The sequence below is a fragment of the Panulirus ornatus genome, chromosome 47 (assembly GCF_036320965.1).
Source record: "Panulirus ornatus isolate Po-2019 chromosome 47, ASM3632096v1, whole genome shotgun sequence".
NCBI lineage: Eukaryota > Metazoa > Arthropoda > Malacostraca > Decapoda > Palinuridae > Panulirus > Panulirus ornatus.
The window spans coordinates 239,487-254,337 of NC_092270.1; the positions used below are offsets into that span (position 1 = coordinate 239,487).

A 14,851-nucleotide genomic window follows, 5' to 3' on the forward strand; every position below is an offset into this window, starting at 1 on the left:
TGACAATAAGTACCTTGCACAACTTGTTCTTAACCCTAATTTTACCTGCATTCTGTGCTATGCCTTTTGGCTAAATCTCATCATAAGCATTCATAAATAAATACACAAATGCTCAGTAAACTGTGCTAAACACTAACATTCAGCATGTCCATATCTCCCATTATAAAAAAAATGAGGTAACTAAGAGAGGAGAGGAATGGAGTAGTTATAGAGAACCAAAAAGGAGGAGCAGATGATCAACAGGAAAGAGAACAAGGAAACAGCATTATCTTTATTTAATGTTGGAGACTCCAGTCATAGAAAAATGTCCATATCAAGGCTGAGCCTTCTTTGAAATATAGAAGGGATTATGAAGGGGAGAAACAAGTGACAAAGGAAAGTATTTATGAATGTTGGAGGAGAGGAAAAACCTGCCTTTAAAATGTGTCAAGTCATAGGTACTAGGAAAGATGGCAGTAGGTACAGACTTCCAAAGCTTCGAGGTGTTGAGAAAGAATTTTTTTTTTGCTTTGTCGCTGTCTCCCGCGTTTGCGAGGTAGCGCAAGGAAACAGACGAAAGAAATGGCCCAACCCACCCCCATACACATGTATATACATACGTCCACACACGCAAATATACATACCTACACAGCTTTCCATGGTTTACCCCAGACGCTTCACATGCCCTGATTCAATCCACTGACAGCACGTCAACCCCGGTATACCACATCGCTCCAATTCACTCTATTCCTTGCCCTCCTTTCACCCTCCTGCATGTTCAGGCCCCGATCACACAAAATCTTCTTCACTCCATCTTTCCACCTCCAATTTGGTCTCCCTCTTCTCCTCGTTCCCTCCACCTCCAACACATATATCCTCTTGGTCAATCTTTCCTCACTCATTCTCTCCATGTGCCCAAACCATTTCAAAACACCCTCTTCTGCTCTCTCAACCATGCTCTTTTTATTTCCACACATCTCTCTTACCCTTACGTTGCTCACTCGATCAAACCACCTCACACCACACATTGTCCTCAAACATCTCATTTCCAGCACATCCATCCTCCTGTGCACCACTCTATCCATAGCCCATGCCTCGCAACCATACAACATTGTTGGAACCACTATTCCTTCAAACATACCCATTTTTGCTTTCCGAGATAATGTTCTCGACTTCCACACATCCTTCAAGGCTCCCAGAATTTTCGCCCCCTCCCCCACCCTATGATCCACTTCCGCTTCCATGGTTCCATCCGCTGCCAGATCCACTCCCAGATATCTAAAACACTTCACTTCCTCCAGTTTTTCTCCATTCAAACTCACCTCCCAATTGACTTGACCCTCAACCCTACTGTACCTAATAACCTTGCTCTTATTCACATTTACTCTTAACTTTCTTCTTTCACACACTTTACCAAACTCAGTCACCAGCTTCTGCAGTTTCTCACATGAATCAGCCACCAGCGCTGTATGAGAAAGAAATAGTTATCATAATAGCCCTCCCTTGAGTTGTCAATGGCCACAAAGCAAAAAGTAGTTAAGTGATGCAGAAGCTTCCCATGCATTGCATGGTTTGGCTAGTAGTAGGGGCACACAAGCAGCTAGCCCTCGAGTAGAAACCAAAGTAATACCTATAGAAGAGGGAAAGTGAATCAATATTGCAGCGTAGGGCAAGAGGGGCAAGTTTTGTAATTAAGTTGGGAGAGTTTATAAGTTGAACTGCTTATGATTCAACTCTTTCAAGTAAGAACCACCCCATATGTTGGAGCAGTACTCCATACAAGGACAATCAAACCTATGTATAAATGGAGCAGCCCTGCAGAAGAAAAGATGTTTTAACATCTAAACAGGACTCACAGTTTCTGAGAGGCAGACTAAGCTATTTCCGTAATCTAAAAGTCTTTATAAAGTTTGGGAGTATTTGATACATTAAAGACCAAAAAACAGTATCCTTTCAAGTTTACATTTCCATCATTCACATAAGAAATACTAGCATGGAATCAATACCTTTCAGTATGTGACTATACTCACAGACAGTTTCTGGTCGCAACATCTTTATGAAGAAGTCGTTGTTGGTGGAGATGAATGAGGCCAAGACACACCTGTATAGCAATATGCACCACATCTCTAGTAAGCAGCTTCACACCTTCACTAGAGCCTCTGCTACACCCTAGCAGGTATCTGTTGGGAAAATAACTTTAAAGTTAACTTTATACATGAAATTCACTTTAATTTTCATGAACTCTAAGCATATATTTATCATACAATCAGTTAGTATGCTACACATCATCATTTGCCTCATGAATTACAGATAATCAAGAGCTTCAAAAAAGATGAAAGCTTTAATCATGTTATTTTACAATTCCAAAACAAAGTTTTTTGAGACAAAAATTCTTTCTTGAATTACTGCCTTCCTCATGTCAGTTTTTTATCAAAATTATGATGTCTGAAAATCTCACCAGAGATGGTTTTTATCACGCTGGACAAAAGTCTTAGGGTAGAAAGTTGTATTCTGGATATTCATCTGTACTTTAAGCAGTCAACCCCTTAACTGCCCATAATGGCATTACTAATCTCTGCCTGCCTGTGGTTATGCCGAGGATGGAAAGTTACCTTCAGCGAGTCTGTATCATTGTTCACAAGAAAAAGGAGTACAATCTCATTTGTAATCCCACACTTCCCCCACTACTGATTGTACTGAAGCCTTGAAACTGCAGAAGCCCCATAAAAGGAGTCCTGAGGGTTGTCTGGAATTTATCTGTATGCCTTGGGATTTCCCACCAGTTTCATTTTTACTTATCTTTTTTTATTCTAGGGGGGGTGTATGGGTGCCCAACACCTCCATAAATCATTCATACAGTAACCTTTTATGTATGACAATAGCAGGACATATGCTATTTCTGGACGAGAATAACATGAAGCAGATTTTGCAACACGTGCACATGATGAGCCTATAGGTTTATGTGACAAAATATTGACTGATGGTAATGAAGATGCTGATTATTACAATGGTGTCCCCTCCAGCATCAATAATAGTTCAGTGCTGTCTACACCATGAGTGTAGACAGCACTGAAATTATTCTCCATGCTCACTCCTCATATCTGACTGGTGCTGACAACACAGTGTAGAACTAGGTTTCTAGCCACTTTTATTTCTCAACTTTTGATCTAATTCTTTGCACTTCTGCTAAAGTTGGATTAATTGATGAAACCACTGAATTTGATTACTTCAGTGTGTTTTGGCGATACTTATGAAAGTGACTGAGAAAAAATCACACACTAATAGATGAAAACAGAATCGTTGCTGCATTCATGTACAAATACATATGGAAGAAAGTTACTGTGGATGAATTATAAATCTTCTCTGGTTTGTGTATGCTCATGCCTCATTTGATACTTGTAGTATTGAATAACTTAATATTAGTCTTAAGATCTAAATAAAACACAAATTCTTCTTAAGTGATGCCAAAGAATAATTTTCTTCTGATTAAAGATAAAAGTGTACCTTCAAATTATAAAGCATATAGAATAAGACCAGTTCTCTCAAAGTTCAATAATATGATGCATATATATATATATATATATATATATATATATATATATATATATATATATATATATATATATATATATATATATGTCATCACTTATGAAAGTCTAATCTTGTTTAAGGGATGTTCATCATTTCAACTGTAAATTCTAAACGAAAGGCACCACTTCAGAACTGACGTATTTGTATTGTGTGATTGTGAAAATGGCTTTGCACTTGACTGCATCATAAGTGGTAACACCCACATTAATGAGAATCCAAATAATCTTAGAATATCTGGAGCAGTGCTTAAAACAATGAAGTAATCTTATTTTGATAAAGGACACAATCTGTTTAAGAACAAATGGTAATTAAATTCACAACTTTTCCAATATCTTAACTCATATAAGGTTGGAGCTTGTGGGATTGTATGTGCCAAAATAAGATTTGTCCCAAAGTCTGGACAAGCGATGAGAGGACAGTGCTCAACAATTTACTGTAATAACATTCTGGCTGTAAAATGGCATGAGAAATGTTCACATAATGACATTCATCCATAATTGGAAACAAAGTATAATGAAACCTGAACTTACATGATACCTTCTTGTAAATCTGATAAGCAAGTAAATCTAGTGGAAACTGTAAGGCATTCAAGTGGTGCCGGAAATTATTTTACCAATCTTGCTGGTGTTTCCACCTACAACAATTGTAGCAAGTACTAACTGAGAACAGGAAGGTGAAAGGAATACAGAGGTCCTCATTTTATCAGTCAAAATTTTGGAACTTTTACGAATTCTCTCCCCAAAATGTAAGAAACACTGTGACGGGGAGCATGGAGAGGTCATATCCCTGGAATCTTCCTAGCAAGGAGAAAAAACCAAGAGCACAAAGACATTCTTTTGTTTGTTCTTAAAGATTCAAACCATGGTAGATACAACACTGATTTTCTGTTCATAACTATACTGCATTTGAATCCTTCCTTTGAGGAAAACCATACACAAAGAATACTCTTAATTCCTCCCATTTCTCAAAATACAGGGTGTTGAAGATAAACCGCCTGAGTTTGTCATTAAACAAGTTAATATACAATTTCTCTGTTTTCAAACTTATCATAAATATCTCAAAGTTTTAATGTTATGTGCTGCAACTAGATGACAGTACCAATGATGGCTTGTGTACACAAGATACTCAGAATACCATTCACTCATAGCATTACTGCAGATGAAAGCACAATGTGTGTCTTTGTTTGTGGAATCTACAGAAATGTTAAAGGAACTCATGTTAAATTGCATTAATGTTACTAAAACTTAAAGAAATTCTGTAATGAAATTTGAAATGGAAAACACTATGTTAATCCACTAAGTTGATATCAATGACAAACTCTGGAGTTCTTTCTCAGACATCATGTATAAGGAGAAAATGGAAGATGAAATGTTATCAAATATGATACAAATGCACTCATATATAATGAAGTAGAAGATGATGTCATCAAAATAACTGATCAGCACAGAAAAAATTGTGCTTCAGGACCAGATGGAATTTCAGCCATATTTCCCAAAAATACTAAAACAGCAGTAGTGGAACAATAATGCTATTACCGAGGAAGTCTTGACAAAAGCAAAATGGCATATGTAACACCAATACAATGGAAAGTCCAAGCCTATACTTAGACAATACTGACCAGTTAGCTTGAATTCACACATAATAGAAGTTTTTGAGTTATCACTCGACGACATACAATAATCCAACTAATCAAGAACAACTATATAAACAAAAGCCAACATAAATCTGTGCCAGGAAAAGTATACACACCCAATTATTAGGTCACTACAAAATTTTTTTTTTTTTTTTTTTTTTTTTTATACTTTGTCGCTGTCTCCCGCGTTTGCGAGGTAGCGCAAGGAAACAGACGAAAGAAATAGCCCAACCCACCCCCATACACATGCATATACATACGTCCACACACGCAAATATACATACCTACACAGCTTTCCATGGCTTACCCCAGACGCTTCACATGCCTTGATTCAATCCACTGACAGCACGTCAACCCCGGTATACCACATCGCTCCAATTCACTCTATTCCTTGCCCTCCTTTCACCCTCCTGCATGTTCAGGCCCCGATCACACAAAATCTTTTTCACTCCATCTTTCCACCTCCAATTTGGTCTCCCTCTTCTCCTTGTTCCCTCCACTTCCGACACATATATCCTCTTGGTCAATCTTTCCTCACTCATCCTCTCCATGTGCCCAAACCACTTCAAAACACCCTCTTCTGCTCTCTCAATCACGCTCTTTTTATTTCCACACATCTCTCTTACCCTTACGTTACTCACTCGATCAAACCACCTCACACCACACATTGTCCTCAAACATCTCATTTCCAGCACATCCATCCTCCTGCGCACAACTCTATCTATAGCCCACGCCTCGCAACCATACAACATTGTTGGAACCACTATTCCTTCAAACATACCCATTTTTGCTTTCCGAGATAATGTTCTCAACTTCCACACATTCTTCAAGGCCCCCAGAATTTTCACCCCCTCCCCCACCCTATGATCCACTTCCGCTTCCATGGTTCCATCCGCTGCCAGATCCACTCCCAGATATCTAAAACACTTCACTTCCTCCAGTTTTTCTCCATTCAAACTCACCTCCCAATTGATTTGACCCTCAACCCTACTGTACCTAATAACCTTGCTCTTATTCACATTTACTCTTAACTTTCTTCTTCCACACACTTTACCATGACAGTTCAATTTAAAGAAAAAGATAGGACCCTGTTTTTTCTTGATTATGCAAAAGCATTTAACAAAACAAACCACAGAATTTTGCTTCACAAAACAGCAAAACAAAACATTACAGGTAAGACAGAAGATCAATTAAAGGGTCTCTAACTTTGAAAATTTACAGTGGTAGCAAACAGAACCATGTCTGAGGAGGATGTCTAGGGTACCACAGGGAGCGGTGTTAGTCTGTACTTTTTGTATTATCAGACATTGACAGTGAAATAAAGAAAGCAAAGTATGACCAGAAATTGATCAAAAGGGAAAGCAAAAAGACTGGACACAATTTACAAATAGGCATAAGGGAACCTGATGAAATTCAGTGGAGATAATTTAGAGCAATCAAGTTAGAGAACATGGAATAATTCATTAATGGTATCGTAAAGGCCCAACAAGCTGAGCAATAGAAAGTTAAACTAATGTAAAAGATTTGGATGCCATCATAAATGAGAAATTAAATTTCAAAGAACATATCAAGAAGGAAATACCATCATGTCAAGTGATAAGTAGTATAATTCCATGAATTCTCATTACAAGAAATAGAAACCCATTGATGAGAATATTCAATATGTATACAGAAAAAGAAAACTGAATACTCTTGTATGAACACCAAAGAAACTATTCTATCAATCTCCAACACCTGTTCCCTCAGGGAACTTCCATCAAGGGGCTGGCCACAACAAGAGAGTCTCCACTCATCCCTGTCCTCACATGCCTCCTTCACATATGCTATTTCATGCATTCTTCCACCATTTCTATCCCTCCAATATTCTTCCACTCTATTTCCCCATTTTTTACAGATGGTCTTCCTCTCACACCAACCCCTTTAATTGTACTATCATACACTCTCCTTGTAAACTCTCTATCTTGCATTCTTTCCACATACCCAAAACACCTCAAAGTATTTTTTCACCCACTCTTCTACCCCACAATGCAATCTCTTTGCATTCCTTGCCATACCAAATCTCCCATACTCCTCATTTCTTTCTTCATTCCATCTGGTTATACCACATGCTCCTCTCAAACAGCTCAGTTCCACAGCCTGGGTTCTTGACCTGTGACTCATTCCATGTCCATGTTTTGGCTGCATAGATCAGGGTTGAGAGGACTATGCATTTGTCCCTTAATCTTCTCTTCACATCCATACTTACACTTCTACCCTCCATTATTCTAGTAAGGGAACCAATGACTCTTCTACCCAATACTGCTCTCTCCCTTGTCTCTTTTTTCGTATCACCAAACTTACCCAAGGCAGCTCCTAAATACTGAGATTCTCTCACTCTTCCAGTCTTTCTCACCTGATATCCAAAACACATTTTAGTACACTTTCTTCTTGCACTCTATGCCATTTTGTAAAATCTGTACTTTCAATCTGTATCCTTTCAAATACCAGTACTTTTACTTTCACCTGATGAGTGAATGAGCAAAAACCTTGGGCTTGGCAACAGCTGCGAGTCTCTGACCAGCATCAAACCTATGCACTTTTAATTTCACCTCGAGAGCAATATCCATATGTCCTGTACTGTACTTCCCTTAGGATTTTCATCATTCTTTGCAGACTTAGTAAAATGGATACAATTACTTTGGAGGCATCTAACATTGGTATTGAGGTGACAAGTACTTTGAACAAACTGTGCCACATCATGCATCCTCTTGTTTATTAGTGGACTGCCCCAATGGGTAGGATATGAATGCATTTGTCCAGCCGGCATGATATGAATTGAGTAGTAATTTGCCTTATCATTAAAATGTACATTATGTTCATAATTTTCTCTATATTTCAAAAAAGGCCCAGCCATAATGTGGACTTTTGTCCATGACTGGAGCCTTCAATATAAATAAAGAAAAAGTAAAAAAAATGTGTGAAATATTTCACCATTAAAGGAAAAGAATATACATTTATTTTGTTTTATACACATTTGTCATTTCCTGCAGTAGTGCCAGGAACAGATCAAGAATGGCCTCATTTACTCACAAACACTTTCTAAATGTAATGTACAATGCATTGAAACTTGAGACCCCCATCTCTATATAGCGAACAAGCCCAACATACTTCATTTCTTTCTTAGTCATCCCTCCTCACACCACACATTGTCCTCAAGCATCCACACTTTTTCCATTTCGTACCATACCGCAGATTCATACAGCACCAATGGAACTCCTGTACCATCAGACATACCTATCTTCGTTCTCACAGACAACAACCTCTCTTTCCATACACTCTCCAATGCAACCATGACCTTTGTTCCCTCGATTACTCTATGGTTCACTTCAGCTCTCAAAGTTTCACATGCCACCATGTCCATTCCTAGGCATCTAACACCCAACTTCTTCCAGATTCACTCCAATCAAATTCATACTAAAGTCAACTTGCCCCTCATCCTTGCTAAACCTCAGAATCTAATTTTCTTTGCATTAATTCACAGCCTCCTCCTTTCATGAGTGTCCTATACTCATACCAGCTTCTGCAGTTTCTCATATGTGTCTACCAATGGAGCCATTTCATTTAACAATAGACAACCTCCAATCGTCCATTGATCCTTCTCCCTCACCAAAAAATTTGCACATTCCTCCCTCACCATCCCCATACTTAACAGATTTAAAAGCCACTCTAACATCACACACCCTTGTTGTAGACTCACCTTTACCTGGAACCATTCATCCTCTTCTCTTTTTACATATACTCAAGTCATACTATATTTTGATTAATCTCCTTACTGCTTGAAGTCCTTTTTTTCTCAACACAGAGTTGTAGCATCTTCCACAAAACGTCTATCAATCCTATCATATGCTTTCTCCAGATCTATGAATACCACATAGAAATCCTTCTCTTTCTCAACATATTTCTCTCAGAGATTCTTGAGAGTTAACACCTGATCCACACATCCTAAATTTACAACATTTCTCCCATTCTTATGCTCTACTACTTGTCACCACCCTCTCAGTCACCCCTCTTCCATAGAGCTTACCAGGTATACTCAACAAATTTTTACCTTAGTAATTCAAACATTCAATTTCGTTCCCTTGCCTATAAACAATGCCAATGTACAAGCATTCTGGAAGTCCGCCAGCACCTCATCTTGAGCCATACATCATTTGAAAATCCTGACTAACTGGTCAGCATTATTGTCAATTCATTTTCTGCTCCACATATTTTATGGGAAGGTACCGATTGAAAGGGTGAAGGCATGTACAGAGCATCAGATTGGGGAAGAGCAGTGTGGTTTCAGATGCAGTAGAGGATGTGTGGATCAGGTGTTTGCTTTGAAGAATGTATGTGAGAAATACTTAGAAAAGCAAATGGATTTGTATGTAGCATTTATGGATCTGGAGAAGGCATATGATAGAGTTGATAGAGATGCTCTGTGGAAGGTATTAAGAATATATGGTGTGGGAGGCAAGTTGTTAGAAGCAGTGAAAAGTTTTTATTGAGGATGTAAGGCATGTGTGCGTGTAGGAAGAGAGGAAAGTGATTGGTTCTCAGTGAATGTAGGTTTGCAGCAGGGGTGTGTGATGTCTCCATGGCTGTTTAATTTGTTTATGGATGGGGTTGTTAGGGAGGTGAATGGTAAGAGTTTTGGAAAGAGGGGCAAGAATGCAGTCTGTTGTGGATGAGAGAGCTTGGGAAGTGAGTCAGTTGTTGTTCACTGATGATACAGCACTGGTGGCTGATTCATGTGCGAAACTGCAGAAGCTGGTGACTGAGTTTGGTAAAGTGTGTGAAAGAAGAAAGCTGAGAGTAAATGTGAATAAGAGCAAGGTTATTAGGTACAATAGGGTTGAGGGATAAGTCAACTGGGAGGTAAGTTTGAATGGAGAAAAACTGGAAGAAGTGAAGTGTTTTAGATATCTGGGAGTGGATTTGGCAGCGGATGGAACCATGGAAGTGGAGGTGAATCATAGGGTGGGGGAGGGGGCAAAAGTTCTGGGAGCGTTGAAGAATGTGTGGAAGTCGAGAACATTATCTCGGAAAGCAAAAATGGGTATGTTTGAAGGAATAGTGGTTCCAACAAAGTTATATGGTTGTGAGGCATGGGCTATGGATAGAGTTGTGCGGAGGAGGGTGGATGTGCTGGAAATGAGATGTTTGAGGACAATATGCGGTGTGAGGTGGTTTGATCGAGTAAGTAATAATAGGGTAAGAGAGATGGGTGGCAATAAAAAAGAGTGTGGTTGAGAGAGCAGAAGAGGGTGTTTTGAAATGGTTTGGTCACATGGAGAGAATGAGTGAGGAAAGATTGACCAAGAGAATATATGTCAGAGGTGGAGGGAATGAGGAGACGTGGGAGACCAAGTTGGAGGTGGAAAGATGGAGTGAAAAAGATTTTGAGTCATCGGGGCCTGAACATACAGGAGGGTGAGAGGCGTGCAAGGAATAGAGTGAATTGGAACGATGTGGTATACCGGGGTCGACGTGCTGTCAGTGGATTGAATCAGGGCATGTGAAGTGTCTGGGGTAAACCATAGAAAGTTCTGTGGGGCCTGGATGTGGAAAGGGAGCTGTGGTTTCACTGTATTATTACATGACAGCTAGAGACTGAGTGTGAGCGAATGTGGCCTTTGTTGTCTTTTCCTAGCCCTACCTCGCGCACATGAGGGGGGAGGGTGTTGTTATTTCATGTGTGGCGGGGTGGCGATGGGAATGAAAAAAGGCAGACAGTATGAATTATATACATGTGTATATATGTCTGTTTGTGTATATATATGTATACGTTGAGTTGTATAGGTATGTATATGTGCATGTGTGGGCTTGTATGTATATACATGTGTATGTGGGTGGGTTGGGCCATTCTTTCATCTGTTTCCTTGTACTACCTCACTAACGCGGGAGACAGCGACAAAGCGAATAAATGATAAATATTTTACCCTATCATCTTATGCTTCAGTCAGGCAAATGCGATAGATTTTTGTGCACAGTGGAGACAAAGTTTCAGAATATTAAAACAAGTATATTCTTGAATAAGTAAGCCATAATTTTCTACAACTTGATCTGCTGAGTCATTGGTTTTGAACTCGACCTGCTGAGTCATTGGTTTTGAGTGCTGTGCACTTTTTAACGTATACTGCAAAGATACCAAGCATATAAGGTCTCTGTGAATATTTACAAAGGGAATACCTATGCTCCACTGCTGCCAGGGAGGTGAGGTATAGAAATATCTATGATCTTGTGAGGGTGACACAGCATCAAAAAACTATTACATAACACAAAGTCACAGATCTCATAAAGGCATCACTGACATATCTAGAGATACTTTCCAGTATATGGAAAAAGTTTAGTATGTAATGTCTGGAAAGAATGCACAGGATGCAACTACAAGTACAGGTATTAATGCTGTAAAAGCAGAGATGGGCATTTTCATGAAAGGTCTTCGTATCAGGTCAACTGCTTGCAGTTCAAGAGACCTTCACATGAAGCTAACTGCCTTCCAAGGATTAACACACTCAACAGTCCTTCAAAATCCTCACTCCATCTCTAAATCATCTGCTTTTTGCCAGTTACGCTTTTCCATCTGCTCTCTTCACTGATGCTCTCATTTGTTTTCATTCACCTCTTACTATTCGTTTCATTCTAAAACCTTTTCTTTTTTCTCCTTGAAGTCTGCCAATGGTCTCTCCCCATTTCTCCTTCACTGTTTTCAACCCCTGCACCCCTTAAAAACGAGATAAATAATTTTCTTTTTTCAAATCTTAAGTTCATACAAGACATATGAGATGCAAGTTGAGAGTGTACTCTGCATCTTGAGTATGAAATATCTCATGTTGAATCACTGCAAGTCAGGGTATGTGTACCATAACATTTGTTACTCAGCTCATCAGCTTTCAGAATGTACCTCTATTTTGAAATGGCCCTTGACAAAGCCATGAAAATTTTACCATATAGTCTTCACTATTAAGAGTATTCCAGGTACATTTTCTCTCGTTTCTATGGGGACTTTTTCATGTATTTCAAGTAAGGTTATCTTGGGATGAAAACCTATGTTTTCTAAGCCTTAGCTCAATTTACAAGTATGGTCAACACTTTAACCCCAGGAATGCAAGAATTCAAATTCGTTTGCATCTATGTTCTTAAAACATTACATGTATAATCAATATACAATGCATATAAATATGCACTACTTTATTGCAACTGTATCCACATCCACTTACACATTACATTATTCATGTTCATTTCAGCTCATCTTTATCATAATGGGGAAATTCATGACTTCCATCAAAATAGTTACACAAACTCACAGAAATTTTCCAACAACAGGTAACATGCTCCATTCTCATCCTTAGAGGGGGTCCTCAGGCAGTACTTACGTTTTGAGATTGGAGAGTCCCAGATGAGGATAAAGGAGAAGCGGATGTCGTGGATCAGACAGGCACACTCCAAGCACTGGAAGAAGGTGCTGGTGGTGAAGCCCTGCCAGCAGCAGACCCTCCCGCACTACCATCCGTGCCTGTGCAGAGGATGCTTCACCTGTTTGGGGAGTGCATAAAATAAGTGCTGAGGTGATACAGTACTTTGCCAGTTTTATGGAATATCATTAATCCACTACAGTTGATCACACTGCAAAAAGATATTTGTAGAATTCCAGTGTTGTTGCACAGTATAAGACTTTCATTGAAATTTCCTTCATGCATTTCTACGAAAGCAAAATTACATTTATTTGGAGATGGATTTCCTATGTAATGATAGCTTATTGAGATAAACAATACTAAATCATTCAGCACAGAAGCAGAGTGATACTGTGTACTGAACAAACTATATACTACATCTAACTTCCATAAATGAATACGAAGAAATATCAATTTCTAAACCTCAAAAAAGAATTAAAAAGTTAAACTGCAAACCTGCTCATGAAAAATACTAATTTACATGAAACACAAGATGGATTTATGCACATCCTGAAAAATGATGTAAACTGACCTGTTTTCTTAAAGGGGAAAAAACAAACAAACAGGGTGCATAAAATAAATTATTAGAGAAATGCTTTATACTCCCACCCTACCCATATTCCTGACTGTTGTAACCACTCCCCTAATATTCTGGATTTGTTTTCACCTCTACTCTGTCCTGCTATAAGTACACAATCTCACCCCAATTGGTTCATATGATTATACCTTCATAGCCGTAGGTATTCTAACAGCATCTCCCCCTCCAGCTGCCCCCTCTTAGTGTTTATACTAGCATCTCAACAAATTTGAATGGAATAACCTATGTAGCTTATTTTTTGATTTTCGTTGGGTAAATTACTATCTCATTTGATTGTACTTCTGTCTATACTAAAGGCACAGCAGAGGTTATTCTTGTGGAATGGAAGCATTTATCCCCACTTCCTCCAAGACAACTCTTCATCCAGTCCATGGTTCAACCGTTCCTATTCTAAGGTCACTCAGGCATTTTGGGCTTGGAAAAACTCTCCATCCTCTGGCTCCCATTCAGCTTTTATCACTACCCATAAACACTGCAAGCACGTTATCCATGAGGCAAATCATTTCATTATTCAAAAGTGCTATAACCTCTTCTCATCATCAAATGATAGGTCTTTTGGGTCTTTAGCTAAGGGTATCTATAACAACTTCTGTCACTCTACTTTCCTTCACTTTTCTGTTCTGATGGTATTATAGATGTCTCTACCATAGACAGAGCTGTTCTCTTTAGTTCCTATGTCTCCTCTAACTCCACCTTGGATGACTTTAACATTCCTTCATCCTCTGATGCCCCTCCCTGTAATCTCTTTTCAGACTGTTCTAAAAGCACTTCTCTCTTTCTAGGTATAAGCAAGGCTTATGTCCTGATGGCATCCATCCCCATGTACTGAGAGAGTCTGCCTCTGAACTTGCACCTGTGGTTGCTCATGTGTTCTGTTTCCATTTATTTTTTTTTAAACAAAACTTTTTCTGCTTGGAAGCATGCACTGATACATCCCATCCCTAAAAAGGGTGACCATTCTTATCCCTAAAAATCATCGTTACTTTGACATCTGCCATTCCCATATCTTTGAATCCCTCCTAAACTCCCATAGTCATCATTATGGCTTACTTAAGGTGAGATCCACAGGTGATATTCTTTACTATCTTACTAATGTCTGGTCATCATTCTTGGAAGATTTGGGAGAGTCATGTGTAGTTGCCACAGATATATCCTAAGCTCTTGACAGGGTGTAGCACTGAGGTTTCATCTCTTAACTCCCCTCTTTTGGCTTCCCTTCCTCACTTTGCTCCTTCATATCTAGCTTTCTTTCTGGCTAATCTTTCTCAGTGGTTATTGATGGATCAGCCTCCCCTCTTTTTTCCATCAACAGTGGTGTCCCTCAAGGTTCTGTCCTGTCCCCTACACTTTTTCTTCTTTTTATTTAAAGATTTCCTCCCCTCCACAAATCATCAAATGCATTTATACACTGATGACTCATCACTGCATTCATCCACATCCTTGAATTCTGTTCATTTTTCTCTTTTTCAATCTGCATCTCATCTTGGCACAATTTTCTCAGTAAACTCAGACTTGGACAGGATATCTCAGTGGAGTAAACGAAATCTATTTAAGTTTAATGCCTCCAAGGCCCCA

The 14,851-nt window shown here is 39.0% G+C and overlaps 1 protein-coding gene across 5 annotated transcripts in view; it reads right to left on the minus strand.

The window, feature by feature from the left end:
* Nucleotides 1-14,851, minus strand: part of LOC139763402 (tyrosine-protein kinase Dnt-like) — a 487,587-nt gene that overhangs the window by 42,831 nt on the left and 429,905 nt on the right. For all 5 annotated transcript variants that reach the window (XM_071689406.1, XM_071689407.1, XM_071689405.1 and 2 more), the window contains 2 exons: nucleotides 12,601-12,760; nucleotides 2,010-2,159 (listed from right to left, as the gene is read on the minus strand). In XM_071689406.1, the coding sequence (XP_071545507.1) occupies nucleotides 2,010-2,159; nucleotides 12,601-12,760 (310 nt within the window). The remainder of the gene's footprint in view (nucleotides 1-2,009; nucleotides 2,160-12,600; nucleotides 12,761-14,851) is intronic.